Genomic DNA, 19,133 nt, shown 5'->3' with positions numbered 1-19,133 from the left:
GGGGGGGGGGGGGGGGGGGGGGGGGGGGGGGGGGGGGGGGGGGGGAGCAGGACTAAACTATAAGTATCATATCAAGGAGTCAAAATCTGAAAAGCAGCCAGTGGCTTTCATCTTTACACAAGTAGGAGTAGTAGTGAACACAAAATGGAATAGAGATGTATAATCGACCCCAAATTAAATACTTAGAAAACTGTGTTTACAGTATAGCACAGTGGCTTCCTCCTGGCCATTAGAGGTCTTTGGAGCATCCATTTTAAACCATATGGGTAAATCTTGGAAACTATAATACATTCTAAGGAAGTTTCAATTCTGTAAACTTAAATACTTCCATTAAAATGGTGGAAGACTTTAAATGTCTCCAAAGTCTAGGGGCTAGAACAAGCCCCCAACTTTTGTATCAACCGATCAGTCACCTGGCTTGAATCTGCAAGATAATGTCGTCTTTCCTGGATCTACAGGATTTGTGGACCCCTAGGAGGCCATGTCAGGGTGTTTTTTTAATTTACTCCCACACAGACAGATTTTAGATGTTTCCCAGGACAAACCAGGAGAGCCGTTAAGTGACGGCTGCCTCTCAATGGCCTCCGGTGTGAATAAGAAGCACTAGGCTGGTCCTCTCAGAGCAAGGGGGAGGGGATCTGATAAACTCACCAGAGGGGTTATTTGAGCTCAAAACAAGTGTCGTGCCTGGTGAGTGACATCATGTTTCCCCAAAAGGCAGGGTGTTTTCCAAACTGGAAAATTCGTTTGCAAATTGCTTGGAGAGTGATTACCTTATCTTGGAAGCAGATCTTTCCTGCTGACCCAGGCTCAGCCAACCCTTGAGATCCAGTCAGAGAGGATCTCAAAACAGCCCTGGTGTGACACTAGGCCATCAAAGCTCCTAACCATCTGGAGGGCCTGACAGGAAAGGGCAGAGGGACCAGAAGCCAACTTTAAAAGAAAAGTATGGGGAAGGGTAGGTTAGGCAGCCTCACAGAGCCACATTCTGGGGATTTCTTCCTTCCCTTGCACAACACCATGTGCAAACTACCATTGGTGCTCGACTGTCCAGATGGGAGATGAATAAGGTGCCTTACAGGGCAGCATTTCATGATGTGATGTATCTGTTCACCATAGCAAACCTCCCCTATGCACCAGCTCATGACTGTATTTCTTCCACACTCAGAATGATGCACACCTGGAAGCACAGTGCACAGTGCACAAAGCTGTCACCATTCATTTCCTCTTCAGTGGGAGTTTCAGGTTCCTTCCAGAGAACTACCTTTTGAAAGAGTGTGGAAAGGAAGACTACCATCCACCCACTAGGTCCATTAGGGGAACGGAAGGGACTGCCATGCAGAGGAAGTGACCAGAACAGGGACCCACTTAAAGTATCTGATGCACATTTGCTCTCTGACTTCTGGTAAGCCAAGGCAAACAGTCCTGCTCAGGATTGGCAGATAATAGGGAGGTTGGTAAATGAATCAGTTGTATCACAGCTAAGAACCCAGCTGGGCCCGTGTTCTCCTGCGTCTGAAAGTTAAACTCAGTCCAATCTGGGGCAAGATAGTACAATATTGTCTTATACCATATTCTCCTCATCACTTTGCATGAAAGTGTGGGTCCCAGAGGATTTCTACAGCACAAACTTCTGCAGGTTTAGGAATTAGGCCACCAGAGAAAAGCTTCATTCCCCATAGCAGACTCAGGGGTGTGCGACTGACTTACTCCTGTTCCTCTGTCACCCGCCATGACTGCCACGACTGTCTCTGCAATGATCAGTGTCCCTGCCCACACTGATTTCTTTTCCTTCTGTTACTGCCCTCCCTTTCTGTTTGGTTCCCATACTCCCTGTTTCCCTTTCTTCCTTATTCCCTTTATCCAGTCCAGATCCCACGTCTCCATCCTCTGTCCCATCCTCATCAACCTCCCCGATTTCTCTCCTCCCAGCAATCTCACTTCTCACTTAACTTGAAGTCTTCCTAGTTATTCAACAGGTGGTCTTAACTATCATTGGCAAATTGGGATTCTAGAGATTCTTCCTAAAATACTCCATTTATTATTATAAAGTACTAAAGACACTGGCCTGTTTACCTCAGCCTCAGGGACTGGGAGAGAGCTGCAGAATTGCACCATAGGTGCCACATAGCAGACACTCAGCTGAGATGGCTGGTTTCTGCCAAGGAAAAGCCACATCCCCACCCCCCCCCCAGGTGGACCCAACAGCAGCACTTCATTAGGAATGGGTGGCTGCTCCCTTCCAGAATCTAATGTTTTTTTAATGTTTATTTGTTTTTGAGACAGAGAGAGACAGAGCATGAACAGGGGAGGGTCAGAGAGAGGGAGACACAGAATCTGAAATAGGCTCCAGGCTCCGAGCTGTCGTCAGCACAGAGCCCAACTCGGGGCTCGAACTCACGTACAGTGAGATCATGACCTAAGCCGGAGTCGGATGCTTAACCGACTGAGCCACCCAGGCGCCCCCCTTCCAGAATCTTCTTGACCCTGGGCCTGAGCACTAGGCTCTGTACTTATGGGACTTTTGGAAAGGCACAATTAAAAAGTCCCACATCAGCCTAAACCCTGGGCATCCTAGAACGGGGGATCCTCACTAAATACTGGAATGGTCTGATAGGGGGAAAATTCCTAGTTCTCAGAGATACCGTCTGAGCTAAGGAAACAGGCCTGTTGCACACAACAGCAGAGAAGGCTTAGCTAGTCAGTCTTTCCTTTTTACCTTACTGAAGACATAAAACTACGTCTGCCTTGTCCATTACAGCTGGGAGCCCAGGCTAAATGCAGTGAGCCCTTGGGTTAACAGCAGCCACAGCAAGAGCTGGCCTGCTGGTTCTTGTGTACCTGGGTGGCAGGAGCTGCCCAAATGCTTCCCTCGGGCTTTAAGAGTTCTGCCCACCCAAGCCACACTTGGCTGAGGGCTTCTAGCCTGAGATGGAAGCTGTTATCCACCCAGCTGGTCTCCCTCTGTCTTGTATGTGTGGGGAGATGCCACAGATCTGTTTTTATCAAATACACAATTAAAAAGTCACACTATTAGGAAACTCTGGAGTGTGAACATATGGGCTTCTCCTGAGACTCAGAATTTTTCAGAGCCACTCTGAGAGTGGTGGGGGGGGTCATGACACCCTAGCGCACCAGAGGGAAGAGCTGAAAGATAAAAAGAACCATGCCAACTTTCAACCTAAAAGAGCAGCCACTAAGGTTTGGAGATTCTAGAGTGGAGAGCCCTGCATTTCTCAGCCCCCTTTTTGAAACACTCAGTCCTAGGCTTAGAATATGGCATTTTGCTGCGTGTTGGCAAGAAATCCTGCAGCTGAAACACTTCTCTCCAAATGTCGAGCATCTTTATTTATCCAAATCTCTCCACAGTGTTTGTTTAAAGGGGAGTGCTAGAGAGTAAACTAAATTTTACAATGAGCATATGGATGGTTATAATTGCTGAGGGTTTTTTTTTTTTCATATTTGCTAACTGGCTATATATAAAACTGTGTTTCTATTTTATAGATTTCACACCCTGAAGGCTGCTAATTTTGCATGCATATGATTTTCACATGAATGGATGAAAATACTAAAATACTCTTCCCTCTGGATTGTCTAATTGCCCCGACCCTACTCTGAGAGCAACAGTGGGTGGGGTGGGAAAGACCCTTCAATTCTCCCTGGCTCCCAGCTTCCTGGGAAGCCTGATCGTCCTCTGTCTGCTCATAAATTGGCACAGTTGCCTTTCAAAACCATTGATGCTGGCTGGAACTTGTGTCAGAAAGAACCCTATCTGCTCCCTAGTGCTTTTCATATTGATCCATTTTGCCAATTTACTCTGAGAATTTTAAACAATGGAAATGACATCTGCCTGTGAATTAGCCAGTAATGGGGAACACAGATTGCAGAGAAAACTTAAATGTATAGCTGATCAAGGAAAACAAATACTTTGGTTTAGCTATTGGTTTCAACTTCCTATCCCACTAAACCACCAACCTAACCTCACTTGTAATCCTGCCCTCCAGCCCCAAGTGCCCCCTGGTGGAGATTCGAAGGAGCAAGGAACTGGCCTGAAGCTTGGGCCACCAGGATCCTTTCCCCACTTACAGATGGAAGAGCTAAGGCACAATGATGAGAAGTTTCCTACGGTCACATATGAAGACAGTGGCAGTGTTAAAATTCCCAGACCCCCAGAACATATCCCATTGTTGATTTTTCTGCCCCCACCCCCACTCCCGCCATAGGATTTCACAATTCTTAGTTGTCAGACTTTCCTTTTATTTCTTGTTCCATCTTTTTCATCACTCAATAGTCATGTATGAAGTATGCCAGAAGACCATGGCTGGGTATATTATGGGAAATAAAAAAGTCTGCAAGCCAGTGAAAGATGCTCAGGAGCTTCCCAGGATGAGAGATGGGGGAGGTACTGACAGTGAGGGCCCCAACAGAACAGGAGGAGGAGGAGGAGGAGGAGGAGGAGGAGGAGGAGGGGTGGGGAGGATGAGGGACTGGAGTCTGGGGAGATAGGGAGGGTCCAGATGATAAAGGAGGCTTTGTGATTAGAATGCACACAGCATTGTCCTGGGCAGTGATAGCCCCCACAGCAGACATCTCAGCCCTTCTAAGTGGCTAGAGGCTGAGAGTACTGACAGGCACCTATAGTTGCTGCAGCATGCAGGACAGTACCAGCTCTGGAATCAGACCTTTGTGGGCTCTTGTGTTAGCGAGCTAACCTCCCAAGTCACTTGGCCTCTCTGAGTCTCGCTTGAGAACTGGGCACCTGGCACGGTCCTGGATTCAGAAGAGGCACTCGCCATGCTGTGGTTTCCATTTTCTTGTAACAAAGCAAAAATGCGCCAAGTTCCAGGTGCCGGGTCTAGGCGCAGGTAGCAGCAGAGCCAAGTCCTGCTCCAGTGAAGTGAAAATCCAACTGGGGGCAAGCAGCAAGCAAATATGTAATATATCAGATGTTGGTAATAGCTGTGGACAAAAATAAATAAAGCTGAGGAAAGGGATAGGGCCAGAAAAGTTCTGTTCATATATAATGTCCTTTCTAAAGAGACAGTAGGAGAGCCAGAGATGTGAAGGCAGGGAGAGCACAGCCATGAAAATATCTAGGGACCACCATTGTGGGCAGAGAGAACAGCAGCGCCAAGTCCCTGGGGCAGAAGAAGGCCTGGGATGGAGTGAAGGAAGGAGAGAGCCATACACAGGCAGAGGTTAATAAAGGCCAGATCATGTGGGCCCTGAGGGCCATGGCAGGGGCTTGGCTGTTACTCTGATGGGAAGCTGCTGGAGGGTTCTGAACAGAGGCTGGACAGACTGACTGTGACCAGCTATTTTTAGTTACCAGTTTTCTTCCAGCTGCCCATGTTCACAATGGACTCTCTGCGTCTAGCAGACTCAGAGTTTGGTTGAAACCAGGGTGTAACTTACCGCTCTACTGACCCTGATAATCCCCGGAGTCCTCCCAGGGTCGGGGGGGGGGGAGCCCCACAGCACTGTACATACCTTCTCCTTGTTCTCAGAGTCTCTGTCACCAACATAACCCTTTGTCCCTTGCAGAATTCCAGCTTCCTGTGACTGAACCTGACATCAACAATAGGCTGGAGTCCTTGTGCCTCAGTATGACCGAGCACGCCCTGGGAGGTGAGTGGGTCCTTCCTGCATTTTATGGCCTGACTGGGAGGACTACCAATCATTTGCTGTCCACACTCTGGCAGTAGCTCAGGAGTAATGGGAAAGATACAGGGGAAGTAGGCAGGGGACAGGGAGAGAGGAGGGCCTCAGAGTACTGTTGGAGCCTCATCAAGCCATACTTCACCTAGTACCCACAGCACCCTGCTCCTCCTTTTCTGGGAGGCGGGTCAGGGACCTGGAGACCAAAGCTATCCATCTTTGCTCGGAGACACCCACCCAGTGCACACTGAGGTTCCACCACAGCAGCTGTCCTAGCCAAACACTGTGAGCTGGAGGAGTCAGAAACACAAGACATGGCTTTTAGTGGCAACATCCCCCCCGCCACAGAATTGGATTCTTTCCTTCTCGGCACTAGATCTCCCAGTCTGGTCCAAGCATATCCCAGCTTGCTCTAAAAATAGAATTTTTGAAACAAAATTCCCTGCTTGTTTTTCTGTCTCCCTGTTCCAAACGGCTTCCATGATGCCTGGAGCCCCAAGCAGTCTGAGATGTCTTTCACAGTGTCACAGTGATGATCGAGTTCAGTGTGCCTACGGGCTGCAGCCCCATAAGGAGCTCCAGAAGCAGCTGCGTTGTCCCACCATTTGTTTGGGCTGAAGCCCTACGTCATCACAAAAACCCCAGGAGGCCTTCAGTGCCCTCCTGGTACTAACCAATTGCCTTACTCCAGCCTGGTTTCCCAGCCAGCCCTAGGGATGTTTGGCAGGCAGAGGAGAGATGTCCACCCCTTCCTGCCAACCTCCGGGAGACTCTGAGTCAGAGAGGCCTCCTGTGACCCTTCCCAATAGCCCTCTCCAGTCAGGATGTGCTCACCCACCCTGGAGATGGGCGGCCAGCACACCTAGAGCCAAAATCTGTGCTATCTGGCAGTGGTGGGGAGAAAGGCTGCTGTCAGCTGCTGTTCCCCAAGCTTCGTTCTCCTAACCAGGGGTTTTTGGATTTTTAGTCCCTGTAAACACAATCTTATCATGACACCAAATATGAGGCCAATAAATGCTCTACATGGAGCAGATTGGAAAGCAAGGACTGCACCCACCTGATCTCAGCTGTGCAAGGCTCTCTATAGCCCAGAAAAAGCCTCCACTCAGTACCAGAAGGGAGCTAGCTGAAGGCCTCCCAGCACTGCTGACTGAACAGACAGTGGGAAGGCACAGCTCCCGATGTGACCTCCCTGGGGTTCCAGGAACCCCATTTGCAAACACTTGGCCACTCCTATCTTAGAAGCTTCACAGCATCATTGGTCCATCCTTGGCACCTCTATAGGGGAGGTGCCATGAGCTCCTCTTCTCCAGCTCACCAAGGAGATTGGGTCAGCTCACTGATAGCCCCTAATGAGTAATGGGAAACAAACCCAAGGTCCATCAGCAGATGGAAATGGATGAGTGAAATGTTGTATAGCCAGGCAGTGGAATATCATACAGCCTTAAAAAGAAAATGAGCTACTGATACATGCTACAATTTGGATGAACCTTGAAAACATTATGCTATATGAAAGAAGTCAGACACAAAAGGCCACACAGTATCTGATTCCATTTAGGAATTTATGAAGTGTCCAGAACAGGCAAATCTATAGAGACAGACAGTATAGATTAGTGGTTGTCAGGGGCCGGAGGGAACTGGGAATGGAGGTGACTGCTTGATGGGTACCTGATGAAAACGTTCTGGAATTAGATAGTGGTGATGGCTGCACAGCTCTGTGAATATACGAAAAACCTCTGAATTATACGCTTTAAAAGGGTGAAATTTGTGATATGCAAATTACGACTCAATTTTTCAAAAAGGGAAGCCTCCCAGACCGTGAGAATTCAGGCCAAGCTCAGCCCACTGCAGGCAGCCCAAGCTCCCTGCCACCCTACAGGAGCTGGCGGGTGAAGAACTCCTGCTGCCTTTGAGAGTCAGCAAGGAGAACTGACCTTCTCCCCCAGGGCTTGATATATCTCAGATAATTGGCATGCTGGAAGCCCTTATCAAACTGCTAAGTGCTAACGTTATCATCATTAGTAGCAAGAGTGCCAAATGCGCTTTATTAAAGGGAGGTTTTCATTGGAAAGGCTTCGTTTTTTAGCCTATTCTTCTATAGTTACAGAAAACCTCTTTGAACTGATTTTTTTTGCTAATGTTTTCATCTTGTTAATCTCCTAAGCCTTTTTATTGCTGTGTTTTCCCTCAATAATCCTCTCTGGTGGGAAGCCTCGTAAGCAGTTTCCCGAGCAAAGAATGCAAATTAAGTTCAGGGTGGCCCAACTGGGCACAGTGGCATTGAGCCCTCCCACTATTACGGCAACTCTCTGCTAGCCCACCTCTTCCAGGTGCTGGGGAAGATGACTTTTCTGGGGACAGAATGCCAATGAATTAGTCATTTTACAGGAGGACAAATAATGAGAAAGAGAGTAAAGCAAAGCAAAAGACGTTCCTCTGCCTGTGTCTCAGGACAGGAAGGGAGGGTGTCCAAGTTCCTGGGATACCACATACTAGGATGGTCCATGGACCCCAGGCCTTGCGGGCCCAACCTTTTGTGCTGACATCTCTGCTCTCAGTGTCCTGCACTAGCTGCAGCCCCCCTGTGCCAGTCTAAGCCATTTTTCTCTTTGGCCTTCCCTGTCTGTCTCTGCTTTGCCCTTCCCCTGGCCCCTCCAAAGCACCCAGGAGGTAGTTGCCTCTGCCATCTTGGTTTGTGAATATTTAAGGCTTTCATCTGGCTCTGTTGGGCCTGCTCCTGATTGGTGGCCTCAGATATAAAGGAAGACTCAGGCCTGGCTGCTATCTTCCTCCTGCAGAGGGGTTTTATGGGCAGGAACAGCCACAGCTTTACAAAAGCAAGGCTCCTTCAAGCAGGATGAAGTCTGCAGTAAATCCTACCACAAAGAGAATGTCCAGTCCACTCTCTGATGCTCCTTGCCATTCCTTCTCATCTTCTCTCCTTACTCCTCCTTGGGACTTATTAACAGCCCCACTTCTAGCAGATATGGAGACTTTGTGCAAATTAGAAAAAGGCTCCACTTTCTCAAGATGCTGTTCTGCCACTTACTTGATATTTGTCATAATAACTATAAAACCTATAATGAATACATGTGAATGGTGCTGCTCAGAGTTATGCAGTGCACAACTTGCACAACTGTAAATGGTGAGTCTGGACGTACCTGTTGGTCATTTCCTGGCAGATGAATGCCATCACCCTTGTAGGATGAGGCGTGGGATTGGAATTCAGTAAAAATGCAGGTGGGGGTTAGGTTAATTAAGATTTTCATGTTTCTAGCTCCCCACTTACACAGCTATGAAGGGTTGGCATTAACGAGCAGACTGGTGAGCCCTGGCAAGAGTGTGCCACTCCACTTCTATAGACAAGAGAGTGACCTCTACACAGCCACACATTATGTACACACTTACACAGACTCACTGTTTCTCATGACCCATTACCACTGCAGAACCACCATAAGAGGCTCAGGTTAGGGGCCCTGGTGGCTCCGTTGGTTGAGCGTCCAACTTCGGCACAGGTCATGATCTCACAGTTTGTGAGTTCGAGCCCCGCGTCAGGCTCTGTGCTGACAGCTCAGACCCTGGAGCCTGCTTTGGATTCTGTGTCTCCCCTCTCTCTGCCTCTACCCCGCTCACACTCTCTCTCTCTCTCTCTCAAAAATAAATAATGAAACATTTTTTTTAATTAAAAAAAAAAAAAAGAGGCTCAGGTTAACACTTGCAGAAGTCAGCAAAAGGTTACTGATTATAAGTTAACATGTGGGGGCCTCTAGGATTGATGACCTGATACCATAAACACTCTCAAAGGTCATTTGCTTTTCTTCTTTAAAATCTCTCCAAAAACTATATGGAACTTTAGGGACACACACGAGTACAAATAAAATTGGGAAGATCTGAGTAAGACCGGTAGATTGTATCAACATCAGTACCTTGGTGGTAATATTATAGTTTTGCAAAATGTTACCATTGGGAGAAACCCAGCAAACCCGGAAACCCGGTACCGTCTCTTAAAACTGTACGTGAACCTACCCATGAGAGGAAGCCAGGCCTGTGCAGTGTACTCGGCATTCCTCCCTATCACTTAGGTCCCACAGCTTTCCCTGAACACTGTGCCACTCACCTCTCACGTGAGTTCTGCCTGCCACATCTAGATGCTCCTGATAGACCAGGTTTGTCACATCGTTTAGATCAGGACACACCTGTTGATGTTTGGGTATCAGTAAAACCAGGGAGGCCTCCTGCATCCCTCCCCCAGCCTTCATTTCGTGGTCACTGAACACAGCTGCTTCTACCTACTACAGTGGCTAACCCATGCTTCTCTCTGCTCACTGGGTAAGCCCTTGCAGACAATCCCCAGCATGGACCACTACTGGGGTCCTCCTGCCACAAGCCGTGTCCTCTTTCAGGTCATCTGACACAACTGCCAGAGAAACCATTCTAAAATCAGATCTGATTACTCTGCTTATAATGCCCCGATTACCAAGTCCAAGCCCCTGTTCATAGCACACAAGACCCTTATGGCCTCATTCTGGGGTGGGGACTCTCCTATAGTCCCATGTGCACGCACACAACCGAAAAGGAGCTGGGCGGCCATCAGCTCCCTCTGCAGTCTGTTTCACTCCTAGCCTCTGTCTCTGACATGCACCTCCTCCATGTTATAGCCTGGTTTCACCAACTCTCCATAATGTAGACACGGCCTACCCTCCGTAGCCTCAGCATTCACCCACTTCCACAGGATCTTTCAGTTCCCCGTGCCCACAACCTCTAGCGATGGTGCGTACCCCGAATCAGATTCTTGAGGCTGAGAAGCTGGATCATTGCGGGTCAGATGCATACCCCTGGTCTAGTCAGCTGTGACCAGGGCTCAGAGTCATAGCCACCTCATGCCCAGTCTTTCAACAGCGACTCGGTGACACAGAGATGCTGCCAAAGGGGTGTAAGCTGGACAGGCCCACCCGCATGTCCTGCTGCCAGCTCTTCGGCACATCTCCTGCCACTCCTCCATCCCCCCACCCCTCATCCTAGACCTCCATCCAGCCCTCAGCCCCCACCATCTGACAACCAACATCACACGTAAGCGTGAGCTGGACGCCCTCCTCACCCTCTCCCTTTTCTGCCTCCTCCTCTCTTCTGCTACCAGCACTGTCTTACAAAAGTCATTTTCTTCCTCTGTGAAACTGCCCTTGACTTCCAGGGGCACCTTACATAGCCCTTCCTCCACGTTCCTGCTGTGCCCGGTACATACAACATCATAGCAGCCATCACTCCTCCATCACTGTGGCTTTCCGTGTCTGTCCCGACTAGCATGTGAGAGGACTAGGTCTCTTCACGTGGATTCCCAGGCTCTTTACAGCTCTTGGAAAGATGGCTGTTCTCCAGATGTTGAGTGGGTGGGTGTGTGAACGAGGGAGTGAGCGGATGGGTAAGTTGGGCCCTCACCTGTCTTCGGAGACCAGGAAGGACGTGAAGAAACGGTTTTGTTCACCTGTGCCCATCGTGTGTTCTCTCTCTCCCAGACGGGGTTGACCGGACCTCCACAATCTAGAAGCTGAAGATGAGAGCGACCGCGCTGGCCGTGAAATCGACTGCTGCGGGTCCAGTGTCAACCATCTTCAGGGTTGCACGGAATCCTCCGAGATCCTTTGCAGCCTTTTTTTCCCCTGGTCCCTCTCCCATTTTGATTTTGTGAGAGCGTAGGTCGTCCTTGTAAACATATCAGTAGACCAGGGAGTGGTAATTTTGTCATTTGTTTCTGTCACGGGATGGCTTGGTGTGCGGGGTGGGGGAGGGGGTCTCTAGGGAAGCGAGGGAGCGCAGGTGGCCTCCTGGATGGAAGGAGGGGCAGAAGAGAACAAAAAGAGCACCGCCGTGGAAGAGACGCGAGAGCCGCGGTTGGGAGGCGGAGGCCTCGGGCCTGGGAGCGCCTCGACGCCGCCTCCGCAGTCAGGCCCCAGGACACAGTCGTGCGGGCCTGCGACCAAAGCAAGATGGCGGCCCGCCCTCCCCGCCGCCCGGATCGGCTTCCCCCGAGGACCCGGCTTGGAGTCGAGCCGCGGGAGAGGGCCGCACGGCACCGGCGGCGGAGGGGGAACATCCCCTCCGACAAAATTGCAGAGAAACTTTGATTTGTGTATTGTTTACATAACAATTTTAAAGGGTACATAATGTGTAAAGAGTTTGGATAGAACTTCTCTTCATACTATGGTTTTTGTAAAGGATTTGTTGATACGGATTCATTTTTTTTCCTCTATTTTTATAATAGCAGCAGGGTTGTCTCTTACAATGGCTGCGGAGCGGTGCTTGCCGGGAAGGCGAATGCACGTCACGTGGGCCGAGGCGAGGCGTCAGTCGTTCCCCCCGCCCCCCGCGGGCGGAGGGGGGAGGCGGCGCGTGCAGGTGGGTTGGCGGGAGAGTATGTGGCTGCGAGGGGTAGAGCACTGGGAAGGTACGAGGGGGACGCACCGTGTGATCAGTTAGTGTTTGTTCGCGGGTCACCAAGAGAGTGTAAAAGAGTCCTGCGGCCCCTTTCTGGGCTGGATTTGCTTCTCACCCGGAGACCTCTTCCTCCCCACCCTACTGCAAGGTTTCATCCTAGCGCCCCCTGCTTCGCTGCGCGCGCGCGCGCGCGCACACACACACACACACACACGCGCGTGGGTTCAAGTTCCCCTGGAGGAAAAATGGCAAGGACCGACATTTTCGCCTTGCAAAAGGCCTTAATTCCAGATGATGAGCTCAAAACACCGCTTCTACTGCTGTTGCACTCAGAAACCCGAAGCTGGGGGCTGCAACCCCCTGGCTCGCTCGCTGCTGAGGAACAGGAGGAGAGCAAGGCCCAGCAACAGTGTATAAACCGGTCAGTCAGCAAGTGGCAGAGAGGGCCTGTGGGGACATGTGCAGTCCACGCGGCCAGGCCCCCACCGTACCAGGTGGGCAGTGAAGGAAGGTGTAGGAAAGGTCAACTGCGTGATGGAAACGTGGTTCTATCCACGTGTACGTCAGGGATTTGCTGTGTTGTTGGCTGATTTATCTACCCAGCCACACACAGAAGGTAGAAAAAACCAGTCCTGACATAGTGAGAGATGAACAAACTATGCTACCACAAAGTAATAGCTCTGTTTCTTAAGGGCAAGAAAGACTACGTTTGGGATTCGATACAATGGAGAGTATTAAAGGAAATCGAAGAGGAGTTGTGCTCTGCACTGGAAAATTGGGTTGTGTAAATGATGGTATGAATGCTCAGCCAGAGGCGAGATCAGGGAGGTGGTATAAGGCCTGTTTATTAAATGGGTGAGTCTGGTGCCATTTCTTTAGCAAAGTCAGAATCGAAATTGAGATCACACCATGAAAATAGCTGCACTCGCTTACGGTTATTTTTTTAAAAAAGAAAGGTTAATGAAGTAAATACAGATTTAAAAGGCCTTAATGCAATCTAAACAACTTTCTTTTCCTTTCAAGATTAAAAATGTGCACTAACACAGCCTTGCTTTCTAAGTCTTAAGGTTTAAAAAGGTGGGAGCATCTTAATTGTAGACAGCCTTTAGCGAGTAAAGGGGGCTTGAACCCATGATACCATGCTTTGCATTAAGAAAAGAGACTTCCTCTTGGGTGACTACATTGTAAAGATGCAAATCCATGTGCAGAAAGAGGCAGCATTTTTTAGTTGATTTTTTTTTTAACCAAGTGCCATTAACATTCATCCTCCACACCCCTTTTCTAAACAAACTTAGTGTTACTTGGGGAATGTGTTGGGATGGACGATCACATGTAAGGCAGGACTAGATCAAAAATGTTGAAGGCCAAAGTAAGACCAGAGGGTTTGTGAAGGTGTTTTTGGATGCTGAGGAAGTTAATAAAGAGAAGAAAAAACAATGGTATTACACATCTTGTGGAGAAATGAGAAAGCATTCAGATCTGCTGCAAAACACATATATCCATAAAGACTTGGGTTGTTCAGAAAACAGATTGTAAACACAATCACATTAGCATGAATCCTTTAAAAGGAAGAAGACCTTAAAGTATTTGCAAATCTGGATTTCTATTTATTCCTTCACTGAATATAGAAACAATGGTTATCTGATTATTAGAGATATTATTTTGGATATGTTACTTATTAACTTGCTATGGCTGGTAACCATGATAAAGTCTGTTATTAATAACAACATAATTCTTTTTTTAAAAAAAAGAAAAGCTTATTTTTCATCGACTGTGTATAGATTTATCTACTTAGTTGTGTTTTGCTATTAGTGTTTTGTTTTTTTTTTAAGTTGAGTGTTCTGATAAATTTTAGGAGCCTGTCCCCACCTTGTTTTGAGTCCTGTGTTGACTGCAGGTATACAGCTCAATTTTAAAATCCTGAAGCAAAAGAACTTTATTTATAAAAGAATCAAACAGTTGCATGCGTAAGGCTGTGAAGTCCGATATTTAGTAATAAAGCGGCAGTGCCTTTTTTTGTATTTACCCATTGACCCCCAAATGCAACTGTTTTATATTAATAGTAAACATTAAAAATCTCAGAGTAAAATCTATTTCACTACATGTCCTCCCCTCCCCCCTTTTTTCTGATTTAAGCAGTATGTATTTTGGCATCTCTACACTGTCCCAGGGACAGTGGCGGTCTACGATATTGTTACCATGTATGATGTTTTATTGGTGCTTTTTATTCATAGTGGTTTCTTAACCAGAAACAGTAGGAAGACACACATGAACTGTGTACAAGAATTGAAACATTGCTGCTGATATGTGTCTTTTTCCACGTGCTTTTTGAGTTTCACTTTTTAAAGGAGGGCCAGCAAGCAAAACACATGCTGCTGGGTCTGCCTGCAGAGGGTGGCTGTTTGCACCGAGCTCTCAAATCCTGTGTATTGATGGTCCCTTTTTGGTACTCAGGATTGGAACTACAGCTGGGCCCCCATCTCCCATTCATTTGAAGAGACACTGAGGGAAACAAGGTTTTCTTTTGAGGTGTCACTGGCTGCCTTTTATGGAATGGGAGACTTCTCCGGGTCTGTGTTCTTCTGCACCTCTTGTAGCTACTGCCGGTGCAAGGTTTGTAGATGTGCATTCCCCAGCTAGAACCAGGATCTCACCCAAAGCCCAGGCTGGGGGACTGAGCTGGGCTGAATGCATAGACATGCAACCAGGAGGGCAGCGAGGGGAGGAAAAGCAGGCCGCAGTCTCGGCCCTCTGGAGGTGTCTGCAGCGGGCAGCTCCAGCTTGGGTGCAGGGAAACAGCCTGACCAAGGCACTAGGGTGTGCCTCTTACAAGGAGGACCTGCAGAAGGATCATTTGCACATGGGGCTGTGATAACACTAATGTTGATTTTTTTTTTTTACAAGTCATCAGAGATGTTTGCAAAGTGCGTTTTATTTTTTTGTAATTCCTTTATCTTTACTTAAAGGTGAATGTGTATTCCTCTGGGAGGAATAGGAAGAAAACAGGAATGTTAATAATGTCAAACAGAAGACTTCCTCCCTTATTAATATATAACCCTCGTGTATTTATGCCTAATGTAAGCTGACTTTTAAAAAGCTTTCTTTTGTTGCATGCCCCGTGCAGGCATCCCTATTGTACATGCATGCCTCCGTCCTGTTTTCCTGTATAAAGTTAGTGAACAAAGAACTATTTTTGCCTAGTTCATGTTGCCAAGCAATGCATATTTTTTAAATTTGTCATATATGGAAATAGCATGTTTGTTACATGTAAAGCTTTACTGATATACAGATATACTAATGTTTGAAGATGCTGTTCTTTGCAAGTGTACAGTTTTCAAATGTTGTTACCAGTGAAACACCCTTGTGGTTTAAACTTGCTACAATGTATTTATTACTCATTTCCTCCATGTAACTAAGAATCATGGCTATATTTCATATCAATGTTATATTGAAAGTGAAGGGAAATGATTAATACAAGGTTTTGTAACACTGGTGTGTGTGTCTTTTTTCCTTTTTGTCAATGTGATCGATTAGAAAACAAACTGAATCTTAGAAATAAGCTAGCAAGGAAGAATGAACATGACATCCCTGTAAACTATTACCACCTGACCGTTCTATGCAAATTATGTCTGCAACTATGAGTTGTTTTTTTTTTTTTTTTTACAAAAGAGTAGGGTAGAGAGGTATAAAAATTTATGCAGCTTGATATGTGCCCAGAGTAGCCAATGAATGCATCACCTGACTTGAAGGCATGTTTCTAAATCCAAACCCTATCCTTGTAAATGATACTGCTTATAACTTACTCTCCATCCTCAATGCCTATGAAATCATACTGCAACCCTAAACCATGGCAAGAAGAAACAGCAGCGTCCTTGGAGCCTTGGGGTTTTGACTACACGTGGCTTGAATCTCATTCTAATACCTCTAATTCCAGTATGATATTTGATATAAATTCTAAATAATGCCAGTTAAGGATATGGCTGGAGAGACTAATATGGGTTTGAAATCTCGGGCTGTGTGATAGGCAACAAGTTACTTAACCTCTCTGATCTTTGGCTTCGTTTGTTTTTTGGCCTAATGATACTCAAGGTTTATATAATTAAACCTGTAATCCAGAGAAGGAGAAGACAAAAGAAAAAATAGGATATAGAGGTTACCACCAAACCAAGATTTCTCTGAGGCAACCACAGCTTGATATTGTAACAATGACCACACACTCTTTTTACCAGGCTCAAGCTACTCAACCGAAATGCAAAATCAGGTTTCCCTGGAAACATGTAGAAATGCCTCATAAGCTGAGATATTAAATGATGCTAAATTCCTCTTAAATTCTCATAACTCAAATGAGATACAACTCACTGTATGACCAGACTCTTCTGAAGGGAAGGGGATAATGTGCAAGAGAAAAGTTGAGCCTCACTTCTGCAATGTGTGAAATGAGAATAAATGTGAAAGGTAGGAGATTAAGAGAAACAGGGCTCAGCATGGTAGCCCGAAAGGAGTTGGCTCGTGCTTTTCTCAGCAAAGCTGTGGCTCTTTGCCATTGAACTTAGTAACAGAATGTTCAATCCTGGAGACATTACTCATAGGGTAGAGCATTTAGGGTGTCCCCTAGCAGTCCTCTCTGCAGAAGAGCCTTAATTCCATTATTAAAGGGGGATGTGTAACACCTCTATAGCATACTGGCTGGGAAGAGGCTGCAATGGGCTTGTGAGAGGACTCCAGAAGGAGCACAGATGGGCACCATCAATTCATGCTCTCTATGCTAATGAGGAAGGTGCCAAGGGGGTAATACAAGGAGAATCCAAACTCCTGTGAAAGCACCTTGGCTTGGTCCCTGGAACAGTTACTATGTTCATCCATGGCCCTGACTCCCTATCAGCCCAAGACTTGGATGTTGAGAGGGGGGCTTAAGGACAGCAAAAATCTCGCCCATAACTAGAACCTAACCCTTCTCTATAAAGATGTGGAGTGGTCAGCGTGCACCTGGCCCACAGAGAAGCACACTATGGCAGCTTGTACTTCATCTATTTCCCCTTTTCCAGTGGGCAATGCTAACACATCACTCCAACACACCTGACAGATATCCCTCCACAGTCTTCCACAAACACTTCTATTTTCTATTTTCCATCCATACCTCACAATCCATACCCGAAAAGCACCTCTTCCCTGAGCACTTCAGCCTCTGGATTGTCAACAGTAGCTCTAGCATGCCCTAGCTCACTGTGTCTCAAACCATCTGTGAATTACAGTTGTAGTGGTGGCTATTTACTTCTAATCCACATAGCCCAATTCTTTTGTAAAATACAATAAGAAAGTTTTTTAATCACAAGCCCTGTCTTGTACTAGACTCGACAAAATTACTCTGTCAAATTGCTATAAAAAGTAGCACTGTTCTGGCTCCCTAAGCTCTAGAGTCAGTCTGCAAAATCAGTCTGGGATATTGCCCTCAGGATGAGATGATGGAAATCCTAATGCCAACATCTCCCCTCACCCAGGTCAACAATGCCCACAATACAGTAGAGAAGTGCCTATCAGGTCCGAGGAAAGCCTGGAAGTGGGCTGAAGAACACAAGCACTTTGTTCCCTAGTCATTTCTAAGAGCTGAAAACAAAATATTTGAGAAAGGGGATGTGTTGGAAGGAAAGGAAGAGGAAAATCCAGAAGGTAATGGGACTGGTTATGGGAGGTGAGAGCCTGAACCTGAAGTCTCTGGAAATGGGTCAAGCAATAGAGCACTATTTCCAGAGCATCCCTGAGATGTGTCTTCTCACTTCCCACGCTCAGTTTCTGGCACAGATGGATTGAGAATGGAGGGTGGCTCCTCTGTGTGTGTGCATCTATCTACACATTTAGGATACAGGTACATGAAGTAGGAAATGCGGGTGCCTAGGGAATTGGAGATCTTTGGCAAACGTAAGAACGACCTTACAAACGTTGCTGAGGAGCTCCACTGGAGTGAATGGTCTTTCACAGTATCCTCCCATGTAACAACCTGGCCCAAGGTCTCCATCTGACCAGCTTCGCCCATGGGGCTCTTGCACACAGATATGGACCTCTCTGTGATGTAAACTTGGGAAGTCAGTGTCTGAGAATTTCCTCCATGGAATATTTTTCACTCTTAAGTGGTTTCTACTTCAATTTTTAAAACTGACGGAGAAGCATTTTGGCAACCTTATAAAGCTCAGACTTTATAAAAAGACAGCTTTGTGTTTACACTTGACTCAGAATGCATGTTTTTAAATAGTGTGTTCCACAGTTTTTTGAAGTTCTTTTTTTTTTTTTTTTTTTTTTTATAAGTCCTATCCAGGAGAAACAAAATCAGAGCTTTGGTGAGTGAAATGGTCCCATCAGAGCTGTTGGATCCCAAGACGGCAGAGAGGTTCCAGTTTAAATCCTCCTGTGGGGGGCCACACCCAGGACTAGTTGCCCCTGTTTGTGCCAACATCCTTAGGAGACAGTTCCAGTTTTCCATGCCATAAAATTCTAACAAGCTCCAGAGTGAAGTCAGATGAAACTACAAAACCCCAAAGTCGAATCTGTCCAATCAGAATCTGTCCATCTGAACTGTCGAATCTGTCCAGTCCAACCATAATGCTTTCCATTATACACACCCCAGCTCTGTTCACTGGGAAAAAGCTATACATGAATTTCCTGTACTTGTACCAGACTGAGTCCCTTTCAGCATTGACCTATGACCCTGTTACTCATCCAAGATGGAATATGTGCAAAGTCAGCAAACTGCAAATGAGAGAAATAAAATCTATACATGACAAATCATTTCCCCCATCCATCACCAAATGTATACATCCAAACCCTGGACAGAGAGCATACACCCTGCATGTCTTATCCCATCCCTGTGCTCTGAGGTCCAGATTGCTTCATCTACTAACCTACTCCACTGTCCTGTCCTAAGACACAGAATCCAAGCCCTTGTTCACCCGAAGTTCACTGCATTTAGCCAGGTGTGCTTCCAAAGTGTCATGTCTAACTCATCCCCCACTGAAATGATTTAAGGGACTGGCCCCAGGTTTGCTGTCTTC

General features: G+C 46.9%; 1 protein-coding gene across 7 annotated transcripts in view; it reads left to right on the top strand.

The window, feature by feature from the left end:
• The window catches only part of SAMD4A (sterile alpha motif domain containing 4A), a 207,585-nt gene extending 196,202 nt beyond the window's left edge, over nucleotides 1-11,383 (top strand). For all 7 annotated transcript variants that reach the window (XM_049612752.1, XM_049612750.1, XM_049612751.1 and 4 more), the window contains 2 exons: nucleotides 5,545-5,628; nucleotides 11,172-11,383. In XM_049612752.1, the coding sequence (XP_049468709.1) occupies nucleotides 5,545-5,628; nucleotides 11,172-11,200 (113 nt within the window). In that variant the 3' untranslated portion in view covers nucleotides 11,201-11,383. The remainder of the gene's footprint in view (nucleotides 1-5,544; nucleotides 5,629-11,171) is intronic.
• Nucleotides 11,384-19,133: the final 7,750 nt, after the last annotated feature.

Source organism: Panthera uncia, assembly GCF_023721935.1.
Source record: "Panthera uncia isolate 11264 chromosome B3 unlocalized genomic scaffold, Puncia_PCG_1.0 HiC_scaffold_1, whole genome shotgun sequence".
In the NCBI taxonomy this organism is placed as follows: domain Eukaryota; kingdom Metazoa; phylum Chordata; class Mammalia; order Carnivora; family Felidae; genus Panthera; species Panthera uncia.
This window is presented reverse-complemented; position numbering and strand designations above follow the sequence as displayed.